This window comes from Anolis carolinensis, chromosome 5 (genome assembly GCF_035594765.1).
Source record: "Anolis carolinensis isolate JA03-04 chromosome 5, rAnoCar3.1.pri, whole genome shotgun sequence".
Classification (NCBI taxonomy): Eukaryota; Metazoa; Chordata; class Lepidosauria; order Squamata; family Dactyloidae; genus Anolis; species Anolis carolinensis.
The window spans coordinates 130,836,084-130,855,705 of record NC_085845.1 but is presented as its reverse complement, the minus strand read 5'-3'; the positions used below and the strand labels follow the sequence as shown (position 1 = coordinate 130,855,705).

At 44.1% G+C, this 19,622-nt stretch overlaps 1 protein-coding gene across 1 annotated transcript; it reads left to right on the top strand.

Moving 5' to 3' along the window:
• Positions 1 to 12,996: 12,996 nt before the first annotated feature.
• On the top strand, positions 12,997 to 19,265 carry pim3 (Pim-3 proto-oncogene, serine/threonine kinase). The gene is made up of 6 exons (XM_003224974.4): positions 12,997 to 13,722; positions 14,788 to 14,897; positions 15,149 to 15,199; positions 15,667 to 16,030; positions 17,258 to 17,434; positions 17,551 to 19,265. Exons 1-6 carry the CDS (start codon positions 13,638 to 13,640, stop codon positions 17,733 to 17,735), a joined length of 972 nt encoding a protein of 323 aa, XP_003225022.1. The 5' UTR covers positions 12,997 to 13,637; the 3' UTR covers positions 17,736 to 19,265.
• The last annotated feature ends 357 nt before the right edge of the window (positions 19,266 to 19,622 follow it).

Below are 19,622 nucleotides of genomic sequence, written 5' to 3'. Positions count from 1 at the left end.
AGGCTGCTTTAGGTTCAGTAGTGTAGTATAACCAGGGTTCTTAAGGCTATAGGCCTATTGGTCAACCCTTTGAACTCCCTGTTCACTTTAAGTTTAGCTATACATTTCACAATAGGTAGAGGAAGTATAGATTTTTCTCATTGACATTATAATATAAGTGAACCCTGTTGTAAACCAAAGTATTCTGAAGTGACTTGGTCTTAAGTCAAAAATTAACTCTCATTAGCTCTATAAAGTAGAACCAAAGGTGTAGCATTGTTAGTGCTGAACATGGACATCAGGAGGCTGGGTTAAAATTCCTACTGAACCAAAGACACTTACTTGGACAAGTATAGTATTCCAGCCTTAATGGAAGGCTATGGCAAACTTCCTGAATTAACCTAACTAGGATAATAATCTCATGGAATTTCCACAAGTTGAAGTCAAGCTTTAGAAGAGTTTTCCTTCTTCTTGTTATTAATTACTGTCAACTTTGACTTATGGTAACTCTGTGAATGAGAGAACCTCTAAGTCACATGATCATCAACAGTCTTGCTCAGGTCTTGATGCTTAGGACTGTGGCTTCCTTGTTTGAATCTATGGCTCTAGAACAGTCTTCCTATTTTCCTACTGCCTTCTACTTCACCAAACATTATTGTTCTTTTGTGTGAGCCATGATATGACAAAAGTACAACAGTCTCAATTTAATTATCTTGGCTTCTAAGGGGAACCCAATCTTCATGTGCCCTAGAGGACCCATTGATTGGTCTTCTTGATAGTCCATAGTATTCAAATAACTCTTTCCCAGTACCACATGTCAAATGAGTTGATTTTACTCCTATTCAACTATCTTCACTGTTCTGCTTCCACAACCATACACAAAAAATTGAAATATGATGACATGGACAATCCTAACTTTAGAATTCAATGATTTCTTTTTACATCTTCAGATCCTGTCTAGTTCCTTCATTAGCTGTCCTTCCAACGCCTATCTTCTGTCTGACTTCATTCTGAGTGACTGAGTTAAAGTATAGAAATCTTGAACTATTGTGATAACTTCACTTTAAAGGTATCAATCAAACAAACTTTATTTATATCCCACCCCGTCTCCCCATGGGACTCAGGGCAGCTTACAACATAGAAGGCAACTATTCAATGCCATAGAAATAAACAATAAATTAAGCAATATAGGTAAATAGTATAAATATTCAATCATATAACATATAACAAATAATAATAAAAGACCAATAAAACACATTATCTACGCACATCATCTGTGGTGATTACTTTTGTTTTTGTTATGTTCAACTGTATATCTGCCTTTACACTTTGTTCTCTGATGCTCTTCAATAATCCAAGTCTATTTTCTGCTAGTAGTATGGTGCCACCTAAATATCTTAAATTATTGATGTTCCTCAAATTTTCTGAGTCTAATTCTGCTTTATGTATGATACAGGTTAAACATATGAGATAATAAAATGCAGCCTTGTCTGACGTCCTTGCTATTTTGGGGGTGTCAATATAGGAACTGTCACAATGATGGTTCCAAGCTGTGGCGCAGGCTGTTGAGCAACCAGCTGCAACAAATCTCTCTGACCAAGAGGTTATGAGTTCGAGGCCAGCTCGGAGCCCCGTGTTTGTGTTGTCTTTGTTCTATGTTAAGGCACTGAATGTTTGCCTTATATGTGTAATGTGATCCGCCCTGAGTCCCCTTCGAGGTGAGAAGGGCGGAATATAAATACTGTAAATAAATAAATAAATACTACCATGTAGTTAAGTAGATGGATTTCATTGAGTAAGCTCTCGTGAGTTAGATAGGATCCTCTGACAAGCATTATATAAAAACAAATCCACACAATGGTTACCCACTCTGTCTGTGATTATCCCAACTCTGTGTCAGTCCCAATACCAGCTCTGCCTAAGATGTGGTCTTGGTGTAGGACTGCCTCTTTTACCCTACATTGATTCCCTTTCAGCAGGTGCGCTCTATTAGAAAATTATACATACCACAGCTATGTGGATGGGGCAGCAGAGTTCAAAGAGGCCCTGTAATTTGTTACTTATCTTCTCACCTAGGGTGAGCAGAAATTGCAACTGGTAAGCATCCAAATTCCATGACACACTTGTTTTGTTCTGAGAAGCAAAGCTTCAAAGATTATAAAAAGGGCTCCTGAGTCTGTTTGTGTGGTTTTTCAGCCAGCACACCCCAATTCCTTCTGCCCTGGGAACAACCAGCTCTTCAAAATAAAATTTAGGCTTCTACAATACCTTCATTAATATCATGAAAATGGCAAGCTTTCAGGTTCTCCAGAATCTTTCTTCAGGATGAAAGGTGCAACATTTGGCATAGGGAAATTAAAAAAATCCCAAAAAAATCTGCTCAGACAAATGTAGCAAACCAGACTTTGTTTTTCCCTCTACTTGTTTTCCTTTGTGCTATAATGTTACAACAGACTGCGACAAATAACTCTTTGTTTCCCATGGTCCCATTCCACACCAATGCTCTTTCTTCCTGTGATGCTATTTGCTGTTGGAGGGTAGCCCCTATAAGTACCAACAGGACTTCTCTGCAGATAGAAATAACATCATCTTGGCTGGGGATTGGCAGATGTGCAATCCAGATGGGGTGGATTATTTTTTCACATGGAGAGTAGTAGTGAAAAAATAAATATTGTGATGACTGATTGCCACTTCTAATAGTATTTTAGTGTACATTCATTTGAAATGTATATGTAAACAGTGTTCTCAAAATTAGAAGAACCCAGAGCACCACCTCCCTTAACATGACTAAAACATCACCCATTTTAGATGCAGATTTAAACCTTTCTGAAGGTGTTCCCAAATGAATAGCTCTTAGCTAGTCTGACAATAAAGTACAACTTTGACTGTATCTATACTTACTAAATCCAATTTTAAGTGGCCCAGAGCTACTTTGATATAATCAAAAAGCATCCCTGGAGCCCTTTTGCTACCCATAGCGTCACTTGAGTTGAAGGTGCATCAGGTCCATAAGCAGGTCCAAGAGGCTTGCTGAAAATACTAGAAATGCGACATCAACATTAAACCTCTGAGAGAAAGCTGCTGGCTGGAGGTGGTATGGTGGTGGGTCCATTGGAGGTGTGGACAATGGATCATGACAGATCCAGCCTAAGCCAGGTGTCCATGACTCCAAAGCTGTCCATACTTCTGGATGTTCCTCTGACCCAGATGTAGAACTACTTGGCCTTGTATTATGTTCCAGCAGCAGCTGACTAGTGCGTTTATTGCATTTTGGTAATGTAGATTAGACCTATTTCACTTTTCCTTCCTTCAACTGATTTAATTTGTGAAGAAACATGATGGAAGAAGCATAGGGAAAAGATAATATGGGTACAAATAAAAAACACCATTGTCTGTATCTCCTGGGGGTGGGGGTCAAGTATGAGGCAGGGCAATTCAACACTTAAAAAATCAACTAGAAGCACTCTGGTTCCTGTAGACTAGAGCAACAGTGAGGTGAAGCAGAAGCTAAAGATGCCAGATAAGGTGAGTAGAGAGGGCAGTGCCTCGTTAAAAGGTGCAATGCTAATTAAAGCCAGGTGTTTGCTGCTATGTTGTTTTTCTTCAAAGTTCGTAAATGAAAAGCCACATGACTTTGAAAAGCCACATGTCTCACTCATACAAATCATTACACCAGACTGCGGAAATTGCTGGGTAGAACAACCTGCAATTCACAGACAGTAGCAACAAGGGAAATGCTCTTGTATTTTGCGACATTGTCCAAAATTTCAAATTGAACAGCACAAAAAGTTTCTGCATAAGTGACTTTAGGGCAGCAATAGTGCCTTGTGCACAAAGTAGGTAATATTCAACAGTTGAAGCATTTCCCATTGCAACAGAGATGGGAACATGTGGCCTTTCCAATGGTTTGGGCTACAATTCCCACCATGCTCTCCATTAGATGTATGCCTAAATAAAGTGTTATTATTATTATGCCTAGGGAAGTGCAGAATAACAACATTCAGAGCAAAGGTAAGTATGCTGAGGACAAAGGGAGGTGGTGGAACAGGAGAGAAAAACTGGGACATTTTAAAAGCAACTGATAACGTGGAAGAACATATGATTAATTGGATCGTCCCTGTCAGATTGGCAAAGCTGGAGCAAATAAATGACTGGGCAGGTTATTATGCTCTTGTGTGCTCCTTGTGGATTTTGTAATATCCAACAGGGCACCTCTTATGCTTTTATAGGAAACAGCTAAACTGGGCATCCTCGACATTTTAAGCAGAGGTCCAGTTCACGGTCCCTCAGACTGTTGGGGGGACAGACTACTGTTTGAAAAACCTGAAAGAATTCCTATGCACACTGCACATATCTTATTTGTAGCTCAAAAACATGAAAAAATACAATATTTAAGATGAAGAACAATTTTAACCAACATAAACTTACCAGTATTTCAACAGGAAGTGTGGCTGATGAGACAGTCAAGTTAATTAGGATTGTTGTTGTTGTTGTTGTGTGCCTTCAAGTCATTTCAGACTTAGAGTGATTCTCCTCCTCCTCCTTCTTCTTCCCTCCTCTTGGATCTATTGCAGAGGTCACCATTTTCTGTCTGAAGTTCCAAGCACCTCCACAAAATAGTGGACAGTCAGCTTTTGGCAATATTTTCAAGGCGTGGATGATGGAATCCAAAAATGGAGAATCCGTAGATTAAAAGGCTGAATGTAATTCATCCCCAACAGCAACCTATATCAAAGAAACACAATAGTAATTCTAAATCAAGTCGCATCCCACCTTGAGGAGAGGTGGATAAGAAATAAATCATCATCATCCTCATCACCATTACATATTAACACTTTCTCCTCCTTGGTTTTTAACCCAAGGGCCTTCATTTTCTGTCTGAAGTTAAGCACAATGCAGTGGACCAGGTTTGCTTTGGAGAATACTTTCAAGGCATGGATGGTAGAATCTATGGGTACACAACCTGGAGATATGAAGGGCTGCTTGTAACTCTAGATTTATATTGAAAAAACACAATAATACAGGCAGTCCCCAAGTTATGAACAAGATAGGTCCGTGTAGGTTTTGTTCTTAAGTTGAATGTGTATGTAAGTCAGAACAGGTACATTTTAAAGTGTAACTCCAGCAAGATAGATAGATATAGGGCCGTTCCAGACAGCCCCTTTAATGCAGGACTTCCCGCATCAAAAAAGGAGCTGTCCTGATGACGTTTCTGGAAACCGCGAATTAATTCGCCACAAACCAGGAAAACCCTGGATTGTGGTGAATTAATTTGATAGTGGGTTTATTCCGCACTTTCCAGGGAGGCACGGGATAAACCCACTACTTCTGCTGTCTGGACTGCCCTGAAAAATTAGCCCGGAAAACTGCGAGGACAACAACCCCCTCACCAACCCCCTTTAAAAAGCATCAAAAAAAGTAAAATAACTTACCCAGCCGGCAATTCCCTTCTTCCGGCCCTCTCCTGGCACCTAGGAGTGACACACCAGGAGAAGGGGAGAGAGGAGGAGGAAAATTGCTCTTGCTCCCCCCTCGCCCCCACGTGTTATTTCTAAGTGTCAGGAGGGGGCTGGCAGAGGGGAAATGCTGGCCGGGTAAGTTATTTTATTTTTTTGATGCTTTTTAATGGGGTTTGGGGAGGGGGTTATGGTGTCTGGGTATTCTCCCGGAAGATACCAGGAGAACATCTGGATACCCAGCCACAAAAGTGCGGGCTTTTGCGGCTGGTGTGTGGACTACAGTCCGCCCTGACCCATTCTTTTCTGCTGTGTGGAAGTGCCCTTAGAAAGAACTTTGGATGGCATAGGGAAGGGTTAACACTCCTGTGGTATTTGTTTTGCTGTTTACGCCCCTGTTCAGAAGATTTCACTTCACTTTCTGTCCCTGTTATAATAAGATTTTGAAAAATGTGGCTTGTTGTGGAAACAAGGATTGGTGAGAAAGCTTCAGTGGTGAACCCTTTTATCCATGATAACTCTTCCAGGAGTGAATTTCCCTTTGGAGTGGTAGATTTCTCTCAGTTCCTGTTGTCTCACCCCTGTTCTTAACTATGAGTCATTTGTAAGTTGGATGTTTGTAACTTGGGGACTGCCTGTAGTTCTATAAACACTCCCTCCTTTTGGGTTTTTACCCCAGAGGTCACCACATTCTTCCCGAAGCCAAGGCCACACAGCCATATGATGCATTATATGTCAACTCTGGGCCCTTCCACACAGCCATATAATCCAGAATATTAAGGCAGAATAACCCATATCTGCTTTGAACTGGGATATCTGAGTCCACATATCCCAGTTCAAAGCAGATAATGTGGGATTTTATTCACCTGTGTGGAAGTGACCTCAGCTGCACTGGACTGCTTTATAGGAGTCTATGCTTAGCATCAAATGCAATTTCAAACTGTATTATAGGTCAGTGGTGATGCACAGCCTAAGATCCAAGCAGTGGGTGACATTTATTCTTCTGAAAAGACATATGGTGACAATAATGATCATCATTATGGCCTTTTTTCTCTTAAAAAACAGAGAAGAGATTGAAAGATCAATACAGAAGGCAGAAGCCTGCTTCCCAATGGCAGAGAGAGATGCAATGCAATGTGTTGCTGCTGGCTTTCATGGCCGGAATCATTGGGTTGCTCTGGGTTTTCTGAGCTGTATGACCATGTTCTAGAAGCATTCTTTCCCAACATTTCACCTGCATCTATGGCAGCATCCTCAGAGGTTGTGAGGTCTGTTGGAAACTAGTCAAGTGAGGTTTATATATCTGTGGAATATTCAGGGTGGGAGAAAGAACTCTTGTCAGTTTGAGGCAGGTGTGAATGTTTCAATTAGCCACCCTGTTTCTGAATGGTGTTTTTTATTTACTGTCCTGATTTTAGAGTTTTTTTAAATACTGGTAGCCAGATTTTGTTCATTTTCATGATTTTCTCCTTTCTGTTGAAATTGTCCACATGCTTGTGGATTTCAATAGCTTCTCTGTGTAGTCTGACATGGTGGTTCTTAGAATGATCCAGCATGTCTGTGTTCTCAAATAATTCGCTGTGTCCAGGTTGGTCAATCAAGTGCTTTGCTATGGCTAACTTCTCTGGTTGAATTAGTCTGCAGTGCCTTTCATGTTCCACTTCCCAACAAAGGATTCCCCCAGGCAGACCTTGAAGCTGAAAGGCTATTTAAGGTGGCCAATTTCAATATTCATATCTACCTCAAAAAGGCAAGAGTTCTTTCTTCCACCCTGAACGTTCCACAGATATATAAACCCCACTTGTCTAGTTTCCAATATATCTCACAACCACTGAGGATGCCTGATATAGATGCAGGTGAAATGTTGTGACTGCGCCTTCGGGGATTATGGTTGATGGGGATGGAATTCGAAGAGGAAGAAAAAACCCTCGTGATGAGGGTTCACTGGAGGAGTTGCGCAGGAAGCGACTTAGAGAGCTATATGGGGGATCTTCTGAGGAAGATTCAGATGGGGAGATGGATGCTGAGGAACAGGTGGTGGCTGGGGAAGCGGGCACTGAATGGGCACAGCCACCGGAGATGTCTGGGGATTTGGGGTCTATGGATACTTCTGAACCTGGGGTTTCTGCAGGAGCTGATCCCAATTGGGATGCTTGGAGAAGGGAGGATGGTTCTTTAAGTGTTCATGGGGCTAAGTGTGGGCAGGATGATTGGGACTCCGACAAATTGCTAGGTACTCCAGATCCACGAGCTCTAGCTGTGTGGAGCTCAGACTCTGAGTAGATTTGGGACACCTGGTGTTTGGGTGTGAGTGTTTGGTCACCCAGGAGGAAGGGGAATAAAATGGGAATGTTTGGCCACTGCACTTTGCGTGTGGCAAGCTGTTGCTGAGGCGCCATTGGGATCTCTGTGTTTCCATGAAGACTGGACTTGGACTATGATTTGAATCTGCTGTTATCACCTAGCTTGGCTCTCGCTGTGTCTTATCGTGGACCTGTTTTGGATGACTGCACCCTCTTCAGACTTTGGATCGGAATTTGACCTTGCTACTGCCTTTGCCCTGTGATTGATGACTACTATCGGCTTTTGACGCCTGGCTTGCTCTTTGGACACCGCTGTTATCTCCTGACCTGACCTTGGAATCCCGGACGACGTCTTTTCATCATCCTTTTGGAGCCTTCGGCTTTATCCACATTGTGGAAGCAGTCTACTGCATTCTTAGTTTGTTTGTTTGTTTCCTGACCAATTTGGTGTTTTCTTTTGGGAACTGTTCCTTTGAAAACTACAGAGCCGGCTGGCAGGGCTTGGACTCAGAAAGTGCAGTTTGCACTAAGTTTGTTTAGCTTTGTTTTTACCTGCTTGTGTTGCTGAATTATATTTTTGTTTGAACTGCTCTTGAAGCACTGATAGTGAAGTGTTTCAAGGTTTTTTCTGTTATCATTACTTTTTGGCTTATCTGCTGAATAAACTCTATTTTTGTTCGCTAATTGGCGTCTGACTCTTGACATGAAATGTCAGGAAAGCATGCTTCTGGAACATGGCCATACAGCCCAGAAAACTCACAGCAGTCCAGTGATTCTGGCCATGAAAGCCTTTGACAACACAATTTCAAACAGTATTACAGGGCAGTGGGGATGCATAGCCCAAACTCCAAGCAGTATGTTATTTATTTATTTATTGTATTTATCTTATCAGAAGTGAACCGAGGGTACTGTTGTTATGTATTTAAAAACACAAACAAAATTAAAAACTTGGCATTGTACTAAATATCCTTTGACCAGTAGCTGGCCACTTGGAGTGCCTCTGGTGTTGCTATAAGAAGGTCCTCCATTGTGTGTGGCAGGGCTCAGACTGCATTATAGTAGGTGGTTTGTGGTTTACTCTTCTCCACACTTGCATGTTGTGGATTGCACTATTTCTTAAGGTTGGCTCTGCACCTTGTGGTGCCAGAGTGCAGTCTATTCAGAGCCTCTAAGTCGCCCAGTCTTTCATCTGGTATAAGCCATGGGTTGAAGTTTCAGGTTCTAGCCTGCCACTTTTGGACTTTCACTTGCTGAGGTGTTTCTGCGGGTATCTCTGTAGATCTTAGATCTTGATTTAAGGAGTTGGCGTGCTTCCGAACAGAAGATGGGCCGGAGATGTCCCTGCCTCGGTCCTTTCATTGCTGTCTGCTACTTCCTGGCGGATGTCAGGTGGTGCAATACCAGCTAAACAGTATAATTTCTCCAGCGGTGTGCGGTGTAGACATCCTGTGATAATGTGGCATGTCTCATTAAGAGTCATATCCACTGTTTTAATGTGGTGAGATGTGTCCCACACTAGGAATGCGTATTCAGCAGCAGAGTAGCAAAACGCAAGGGCAGATGTCTTCACTGTATCTTGTTGTGATCCCCAGGTTGTGCCAGTCAGCATTTGTGATATTATTTCTAGCACCCACTTTTTGCTTGATTTGTGTGTGTGTGTGTGTGTGTGTGTGTGTCAGGAGCGACTTGATAGTCAAGCAGTGATGCTTGGAGTTTGGGCAGTGGGGATGGGATGCACAGCCCAAGCTCCAAACAGTGGGTGACATTTATTCTTCCGAAAAGACATATGGTGACAATAATGATCATTATTATGGCCTTTTTTCTTTAAAAAAAAACAACAGAGGGGAGATTGAAAGATCAATACAAAAGGCGGGAGCCTGCTTCCCAAAGGCAGAGAGAGAAGCAATGCAGCCAGGAATAGTGCGAGGCAGGCCCTTCCCTGCTGCCTTGTCGCCCCCTCTGGCCAAGGAAGGGAACAGCAGCAGACGCCGAGCAGTTTGCTTCCCTCCTTTGAAAAACCAAAGCAAGAATTCAAAAATTCAAATGGGAGACACTGCGGCGCATGCTTCTCTGTCTGTCTTTCTCTCTCTCTGAGTCTTTGTTGGGAATGGATAGGATTTTTTTTGACAAGCAACAAAACTCCCTGCTTTGTGAATAATAATAATCTCAACACATTGATGCCTCCTTTTTTGAAAGGGGATGAAACCTATTGGACTGAGAGGAGTGACATCTGACACTCAAGTCTTCCTCTGATGCAGATTATCATCTCCACCATTCGATAGGGCAACACGAGAAGTCCAGTTTGAAGCCTAGTAGCATATCATGGCACACTGCATCCGCCTTCCAATCAGATTACCATCCTTCTTCATTATGATTATGATGATTAATCATTATTTCCCTGCCTGTTTTATTATTATCGGTATATAAACGCACACAAGACAGTGCCAATGCAAAGTGAGGGATGCCAGCAAAGGTTTCCCTCACAAATTTGGAGGTGCTTTTTGTCTCAGGTGAAGTTTTAAGTGCAGTGTTTTTGGTATGGAGCTTTTCTAAGGGCCTTTTCTGCCCATGAAGTGCTGATATGTGTGTGCGTGAAAGATGCCATCCTCTCTCAAGTGCAGTGCTTTTGGAATGGGGCTCTTCTGACAGGTTGTCAAAAATTGAGTTTAGTCAATGTGTTATCAAAGGCTTTCATGGCTGGAATCACTGGGTTGTGCATTTTCCGGGCTGTATGGCCATGTTCCAGAAGCATTCTTTCCTGATGTTTCACCCACATCTATGGCAGGCATCCTCAGAGGTTGTGAGGTCTGTTGGAAAACGAAGCAAAGGAGGTTTATATATCTGTGGAAGATCCAGGGTGGGGAAAAGAAGTCTTGTTTGTTGGAGGCCAGTGTGAATGTTGTAATTAATCACCTTGATTAGCATTCATGGCCTTGCCAGCTTCATTCCTGCCTGGGGGAATCCGTTGTTCTGAGGTGTTAGCTGCCCCTGATTGATTCATGTCTGAAATTCCTCTGTTTTCAGAGTGTTGTTCTTTATTTACTGTCCTGATTTTAGTTTTTGAATACTGGTAGCCAGATTTTGTTCATTTTCATTGTTTCCTCTTTTCTGTTGAAATTGTCCACATGCTTGTGGATTTCAGTGGCTTCTCTGTAGTCTGACAAGGTGGTTGTCAGAGTGGTCCAGGATTTCCGTATTCTCAAATAATATGCTTTGTCCAGGTTGGTTCATCAAATGCTCTGCTATGGCTGACTTCTCTGGCTGAGTTAGTCTGCAGTGCCTTTCATGTCCCTTAATTCATGTTTGGGCAATGTTGCATTTGGTGGTCCCTATGCAAATTGTCCACAGCTGCATGGTATACGGTAGACTCCTGCAGATGTGAGAGGATCCTCTTGTCCTTCGCTGAACATAGCATTTTGTTGGATTTTCTGCCAACAAATTTTCTGCCCATGAGGTGCTGATATGTGTGTGTATACAAAATGCCATCATCTCACAAGTGCAGTGTTTTTGTTATGGCTTTTCTGCGGGACTTTTCTGCCCATGCAATGCTGATATGTGTGTGTGTAAAAGATGCCATCCTCTCTCAATGTGTTGGCAAAGGCTTTCATGGCCGGAATCACAGGGTTGTTGTGTGTTTTCCAGGCTGTATGGCCATGTTCCAGAAGAACATGGCCATACAGCCCATCCTCTCTCAAGTGCAGTGTTTTTGGTATGGTTTTTCTGAGGGACTTTTCTGCCCCTGAGGTGCTGGGGTGTGTGTGTGTGTGTAGAAGGTGTGCGTGTGTGTAAAAGATGTCATTCTCTCTCAAGTACAATCTTTCTGGTATGGTTTTCCTGAGGGGCTTTTCTGCCCCTGAGGTGCTGGTATGTGTGTGTGTGTAGAAAGTGTGTGTGTGTGTGTGTGTGTAAAAGATGTCATCCTCTCTCAAGTACAATCTTTCTGGTATGGTTTTTCTGAGGGGCTTTTCTGCCCACGAGGTGCTGGTGTGTGTGTGTGTATAAAAGATGCCATCCCCTCAAGTGCAGTGTTTTTGGTATGGTTTTTCTGAGGGGCTTTTCTGCCCCTGAGGTGCTGGTATGTGTGTGTGTGTAGGTGTGTGTGTGTGTGTATAAAAGATGTCAACCTCTCTCAAGTACTATCTTTCTGGTATGGTTTTTCTGAGGGGATTTTCTGTCTACGAGGTGCTGGTATGTGTGTGTAGAAGATGCCATCCTCCCTCAAGTGCAGTGTTTTTAATATGGAGCTTTTCTGAGGGGCTTTTCTGCCCATGCGGTGCTGATATGAGTTGTGTGTGTATATATAAAAGATGCCATCCTCTCAAGTGCAGTCTTTTTGGTGTGCAGCTTTTCTGAGGGGCTTTTCTACCTTATGTGTTGCCTTCCACTGGGAGCGCCTCGTAGCACAGAAATCCCCCTCCCAGGCGACTGCTTTGAGCCACTGCAGTGAGGCTTCCCGCCTCAGGAAGGACGGAAGCGAGGAGGAACCTCCTCAATGGCGCGTTTTTGGGAGCTGGGGAGGGGGCTCCGAAAGGAGCAGGAAACGTGGGGGAAGCCCGCCTCGCCCTCGCAAGGGGCTTCATGGCGGCGACTCAGGGCCGGCTGGCTGTCTCCTTCTCGCCTTTCTTCCTTTCCTTTCTTTTCTTTCCCCCTGCGACCCCACCCCAGACGCAGTGCCTCAAACTCCCGCCAAGATGACCTTCCCCTCAGAAAAAAAGGGGGAAAAGGGCGCCGAGGAATTCCCGCCCTGCGCTCGTAACCCCCCCCCCCCTCTCCCTCCCTTTTTCTTTTCTTTTTTTTCCTCTCGATGCATATATACAAACCCACCCTTCCCTCGGATTGGCTGGAAAGAGGCCTCCATTCCCCCAAACCGCCCCTCTCATTGGGCAGCCGCTCAGGCGTATGCAAATAGCCCTCTGGTTTCTCTTTGGCGCGCGCTCTCTTCTCCCTCTCTCCTCCCCCCTCCCTTCTCTTGTGTAACCCTGTGATGAGAATTTTTTCAGACAGTAACGTTGCGCGTCTCTTACTATAAGCAAATAGTCCCAAAGCCGCCCTCCCTCTTTGCCTGCCTGCCTTTCCCGCCCAGCTTCTATTCTAATCGACCTGCGCGGGGCGAGGTTCCGCAGTGAGGGAAGGAGGGAGGGAGGAGGAAACAGCCAACAGCGGCCCCACCATAGCTAGCTAGCTAGTAGCTACCTCTTTTCCCCCCGCGGAGGGATATATATATCCGCGTGCGTGTCTGCGCCTTTTTTTCTCCTCCCCTCCCTCCCCACCAAAATATTGAGAGTTAAGAGGCAGCTCCTCTGTGTAATTGAGCCCAGAAGAGAGCAGTAGCCAGGCGGAGGCTGAGCTGCTGCTGCGGAAAGGCTTTCCTTCTGTCTTCCTTGACTGCGGCTGACTGGATTTCCATTTCCAAGCCAGGACTGGATTTTAAAATACAAACTTCCAACATTGCGGCTTCGATGGGGTGGTGCTTTTCCGACATTTAAAAGTGTGCCACCACAAGAAACCTCTTCTTTATTATTATTATTATTTTGGTGGCGCAGTCTCATCTAAGGACACATCTTCGTTTGGATTTGGGCTTCTTTTTTAACACCCCTCTTTTTTTTAAATTGGGGACAACATTTCTATATTTTTTGAGAATTTTGAAAGGAAGGAAGATCTCGAGACAGCTGCTGACAAGTCTCCTCTCCTTCCCTCCCTCCCGCCTCCTCCTTCCCAGCTTTGGGAAGGAAGGAGCTGTTTGCTCCCATCAGCAGTTTTATTCCTCTCTGTTGTTATTATTACTCCCCGGTGAAATCCTATCAACCAACCGGGAAGGATCCGGATCGTGCTTCGTTGAATTTGCCTTCTTCCTTCCTCCCCTGACTCCCTCCTGGTGACTGGTTTTATTTTTTGGAAGATGTTACTCTCCAAGTTCGGCTCCCTTGCTCACCTTTGCAACCCAAGCAGCATGGATCACTTGCCGGTGAAGATCCTCCAGCCAGGTAAACAAACAAGAAAACGCATCCCTCTCTCTCTCTCGATTCTGCATGCGTCCCTTGCCTCAGCCCAACTGGCCAAAACAAAATATGGGGTGGGGGTGGGAAATCCCCACCTTGTAAAGCAGTGGTTCCCAACCTTTGGACCTCCAGGTGGTTTTGGACTTCAGCTACCATAATTCCTAACAGCTGGCAAGCTGGATGGGATTTCTGGGAGTTAGAAATCCAAACCAACTGGGAAACCACTGTTGTAAAGCAAAGAAATCCTAAAGATGTGCGCGCTCAAGCGCCTTAAAAGGGTTTGGGAGTGGTGTCTGTTCTGTGATGTGGCGTTTCCAGATATTTCGCACATCAGTGAGGAGGAAACCCTATTTTGAGGATGCCTGCCGTAGATGTGGGCAAAACGTCAGGAGAAAATGCTTCTGGAACATAGCCATAGAGCCCGGGAAACTCACAGCAACCCAAACCCCGTTTTTTTTTCCTGCCCGCCACATAGATTACAGGAATTGATGTATAAACATATGTATGTGTGTGTCTATATATACCCATATATCTATCCAGACACACACACACACACACACACCTGCCCGCCACATAGATCACAGGAATTGATGTGCACACATGTAAACATTTGTGTGTGTGTGTCTCTATATATATCCAGATATACACACACACCTGCCCACCACATAGATCACAGGAATTAATGTACACACATGTGTAAACATATGTATGCATGTGTCTATATATACCCATATAGCTATCCAGACACACACACATATATTTATATCTGTTTTGATTGTGAAGGTTTGAGCTCAGGGCATGCCTGTAATCTTCCCTTGCCCTGGGGCTGAGATAGCTCCTTGCTGCCTCCCTGTCAACAAACCCATATATCTATCCAGATATATATATTGTTTTGATTGAGAAGGTTTTGGCTCAGGGCATCCCCATAATCTTCCTTGCCCAGGGGCTGAGATGGCTCCTTGCTGCCTCCCTGTCAACAAACTGCTTCCTGCATCTTTCTTCTTGTCTGCCTCACTCACCCCTGCCTGTCTCCCTTTTCTTTGCCTCTAGTGAAAGTGGAGAAGGAGCCGTTCGATAAAATCTATCAAGTGGGCTCAGTCCTGGGCAGCGGGGGATTTGGCACAGTATATGCCGGGAACAGGATCGCAGATGGCTTGCCGGTAAGAGGAGGCGCCCTCCCTCCTTCCCTTCTATTCTCCTCCACCCCCAACCACGAGGCTTTTGTTGTGTCTCCCTCCCTCTTTCCTTGATGGCTGGCCTTTCCAGAATCCGAACCCTTTGGGTGGCGGAAAAAAGGGGGGGTCGCCCAGAAATCGCTGATGCCACCTGCCAAGCAACAGGCAAAGCCTCACCCCACCCACTCACCTACATATCCCCATCCCCATCCTAACCTCTCTGCCTTCCTTTCCAGGTGGCCGTGAAACATGTGGTGAAGGAGCGGGTGACCGAGTGGGGCACCATTGTAAGTATCCCAAAGACAGTCTTGTTTTGCTTGTGTGGAACAGTGCATTAATAATGGAGGGCTGGCTATTGTTTGCTTACCCGCCTTCCATGCTGCTGCCTCTCTAGCCTCTGTTATTGTTTACGTTGGGGGGGATTTGGCGGGGTTTTTCATTCCTGTCCTCCTCCTCTGCTTCCCTGAGCCCCCCTCCGCCCTCCCCTTTTGACTGCGGCAGCAGAGACACCCAGTGGACTTCCCTCCTTGCTCTGTCTTGCCAGCCTCTCTTCCTCCCCCCCCCCAACCCTTCTGTGTTGCTGCTGGAGTTTCCATTCAGCACCAAAATGTGTGACTTGTGTTCAAATGGCCGAGAAAGAGGATTTTCCCTTCTTCTGGTCTCCCCTCCCCTTCTTACTTGGCATTCTGAACAGAAAGCTCACGTCGCCCTTCCTTTCTCTCCTCCCGCATCCCCTCCTGCCTCCTTTTTTTAGGGTGGAGTAATGGTGCCCTTGGAGATAGTCCTCCTGAAAAAAGTGGGCTCGGGCTTCCGAGGGGTGATCAAGCTGCTGGACTGGTATGAGAGGCCGGATGGCTACTTGATCATCATGGAGCGGCCCGACCTGGTCAAAGACCTCTTTGACTTCATTACCGAGAAGGGGGCACTGGACGAAGAGACGGCCCGGGGCTTTTTCCGCCAAGTGCTGGAGGCAGTGCGCCATTGTTACAACTGCGGCGTGGTGCACCGAGACATCAAGGATGAGAATCTCCTAGTGGATCTCAGGACAGGGGAGCTGAAGCTGATAGATTTTGGATCAGGCGCCATCCTGAAGGACACAGTCTACACTGATTTTGATGGTAGGTGTCCCTCCCATCCTCAGCGTCCCTGTCTGTCTGCTTCTGTGTGTGTGTGTGCGCGCGCATGTGTGTCGTGAAAGTGCTTCCACTGACGCATCCCCCTCTATCTTAGTCACATTCCTACCACCTACTACTAACAAAAGATATTTCTGCTACAGCAGCCAGTCACAGACCTGCTGGTGATTAAATCCTTTGCACTGAAGGCGGTTTTAGGGGGCGTCAGTTGCGTAGGAATAGAAGTGATTCCAGGCAGTGACGCAGCAGTTTATATTTTCCTTGCCTTGGGAAGGTGGGAGGAGGCATTTTCCTAGTGTTTACAATTGACTCAGGCTTTGCCTGTTCCCTGTGCCTCCCTGCATCTGTTTTTCTTTTCTTTATTCCTCCATTTCCCCTAATAATATGTTCCTTCTTAACCAATCTCCTTCCTACATGATGCTTTAGAAATCCCGCATTGCAGATGGGGGAGGGTTAGAATGACACCTTTCCCTTTTTCACTTTCTTCTTTTTGAGCACCTATATTTTTATTCCTTTCAAGGTGAATGCAATAGATGGAAATGAGGGATTCTTCCCTGCCACCACCCTTCCTTCCCCAAGTCAGCTGCAGCATTTAACATCTGTTTGTTGTGAAACTGGAGCCTTGTGCCATGTGACCTTCAGCATCACAAATTCCACTTTTTATTTGGTATCCAAGTAACAGCTCAGTGCAGAGGGAGGGCAGTTGCTAACCGTCTCTTAAGCATGAGGCAGATTTCACTGTTCTTTTTATTATTATCTGGAATTCCTTCTTTTCTTTGTTCCTTTTTTAAAAAGGCAGCAGTTTTATTTAGAACTGACTAAGGCTGCTTAACCGTATAGATGTATTTATATATAGCAACCAAGATCGGAGTTTCACCCCTCTTTTTTTAAATCCAGCCCCCTCCTTTCGTCCTCTCTCCCTTTGTCCTTTTGTGTCTATTTTTGGTGTGGTGCTGCAGACGCCACGTGGTCAGGGCAGGAGAGCTTTATGTTAGTAAACAGTCAGCTGCTGGGAAGCGGTGCTCTCCACTGCATGGAAACAGCACATGACCTAAGGCCCCCAATTAATAATGTGATATAATACATAGAGGCAGTTTCATCTCTCAAATTCCTCCCCCCCCCCTCAAATAAGGCTTATGTGATGTAGATCTTTTCGCAAAAAGTTGCGTCTTAGCTAATATCAGGGATGGGTTTTGTGTTATTTCATTGCAGGAACACGAGTATACAGTCCTCCAGAATGGATCCGCTTCCACAGATATCACGGAAGATCAGCCACCGTGTGGTCCCTGGGCGTGCTCTTGTATGACATGGTCTGTGGAGACATCCCTTTTGAACAAGACGAAGAGATCTTGAGGGGACGGTTATACTTCCGAAGAAGAATTTCACCTGGTAGGCTTTGGTTTTTCCTAGACCCCCATCACAACTCTGTAGCTCCCTCTCAACCCATTGGTAAGGTTTTGATTCGCCTCTTCCCTAACCTTACCTTTTGTGTGTGTGTTTTCCAGAATGCCAACAACTGATCAAATGGTGCCTTTCTCTGAGGCCTTCCGACAGACCGACACTTGAGCAAATTTTTGATCACCCTTGGATGCACAAATCGGAAGTGGTGAAGTCAGACGACTGTGACATAAGGCTACGGACCATTGACACTGACGTATCTAGCACAAGTTCAAGCAACGAGAGCCTGTGAAAGACTTGAGGACCTTGCAATGGGAGGGGAGCTTCAAGCAGGAGGAAAACAAAAAAAGAAAAAAGACCAGAGTGCTGCTGCTGCCATTATGTAGGAGGGGCTAGAAAAAAATGCATTCATTATTCTGTAGTTTGAATCTTTGTCTGAGGGAATTGATCTTTTTTTATTTCCCCCTCCCCCTTTTGGCTGGTTTCTGCTTTGGAATGAGAGATTTCCTTTGGAAACGTTCATGTTTGGGAGTTTGCAGGCCAGTACTTAAGTCAAAAGACTGACCATTTTTTTTAAATTAAAGAAAAAAGCAGTGACCTCTTTATAAATAACATGGTAAATCTTTTTGCTCTCATAGAGCCTGGACTAGATTTTATTTGCTTTTTTGAGTGCCTTTTTGAAAGCTGCTTCAGTGGGACTTTCTTTTTTTGAGCTGTGTATGTCCAAAGAAGATCCAATACATGATAGGATTTGGCTCCCTTTAGTCACACCAAGTGCAGTGGGGATACAAATCCTATGATGCAGTGGAAGAACATGTTCAGTGATTGAATGAAGTAGTCCCATCCACTGGCGATGGAATACTTGAACACAAACATTTCACTCCTTTTCCGGTTCTCTTCTGGCTCTCCTTTTCCTCCCCCCAAGACAACCTCTGCTGCTCCACACTGTATTTCCAATAAGCTGCACAGGTTATCAGCTGTTTTATCAGGAACACTTGCTCATATTCCATTTTCATCATCTCTACCACTGGGCACTAAAAAAAGGCCCTTTCTCAACTCCCCCCCCCCCCCCCCCACCTGCAAGTCTTAAAAAGTATGTATGGGCATGTTAAATGCACAATCAATGCAATATTCAAGGACTTTGTGTGTGTGTTATTTCCATACCTGTATAAAATGTTTATGTACATTTTGTTTTTCCCCCATGGACTATACTATTTTATTTATTGTCTGGAGTTTAGATGATCTCTCACAGTCTCATCTGTGGCTATTTATTTTAGCTAATTTATTTGTTTAGAAGTATCCAACACTGTGCTTCTCTCTTTTCTCGTCATGGACTTTCTTACAGGTGATCCAAACAATTTTTTTTTGTACATTCCTATCTGTCTTGTCTGTCTCCCTTTTATTTTCCCCCCTCTCTTTTTGATTTTGTTGAAAAAGTTAAAAGTCTGACCATGCCTGTTTTGTTTTTTCATTTTTTGGTTGGAAGGTGGAAAATTGTACAAAGTCTAATTTAAGGGAACTAGAATGACTTTAAAAGTTAGTTGGTATGCCTTTTTTGTCTGGTATTATTTACATACCAGAATTGTAAAGTAATGCTGTTTGGAAGGGTTTTAAATTATTGACATTGTACAGTCTTTGTGCATTGGCTCTGGAAGGAAGAATGGCAGAGTCATAAACCTTAATTTATTTTAATAGCTGTGTGTTTTGTGATCTGGTTGCATTTATGCAGCTTGGACATTTTTTCCTTCTGTTTAACGGTGTGAAATGTATGGAGATCATATTTTTTTATACAGGTATTTCAATTAAACTTTTTTGTAGATAATCTGTGTGAAGCATTCCTTTGGTCTCAACAATGCCCTGCTGGCTCAGTGTCTCATTGCAGCCCTATTCAAAAGATAAATCTCATTGAATACAATGAAGTTTATTCTACAGCAGATCCTACATATACATATCTGGCGCATATTTGAAAATAGACACATGTTTTAACACAATATTTAAATATTTAGGCTCACTGTAATAGAAATCACACATAATATGATCCATGATAAGTCTGTTACAGCTTGGCTAATGGTCCTGCTTCATGGCTAGATGGTTTATTAGGATTCCTGCAAAGCTAGCATATTCATCTTGACCATCTGTGCTGGATGAGGCCCTTACAATGGGCCCATTGCCAACTGAA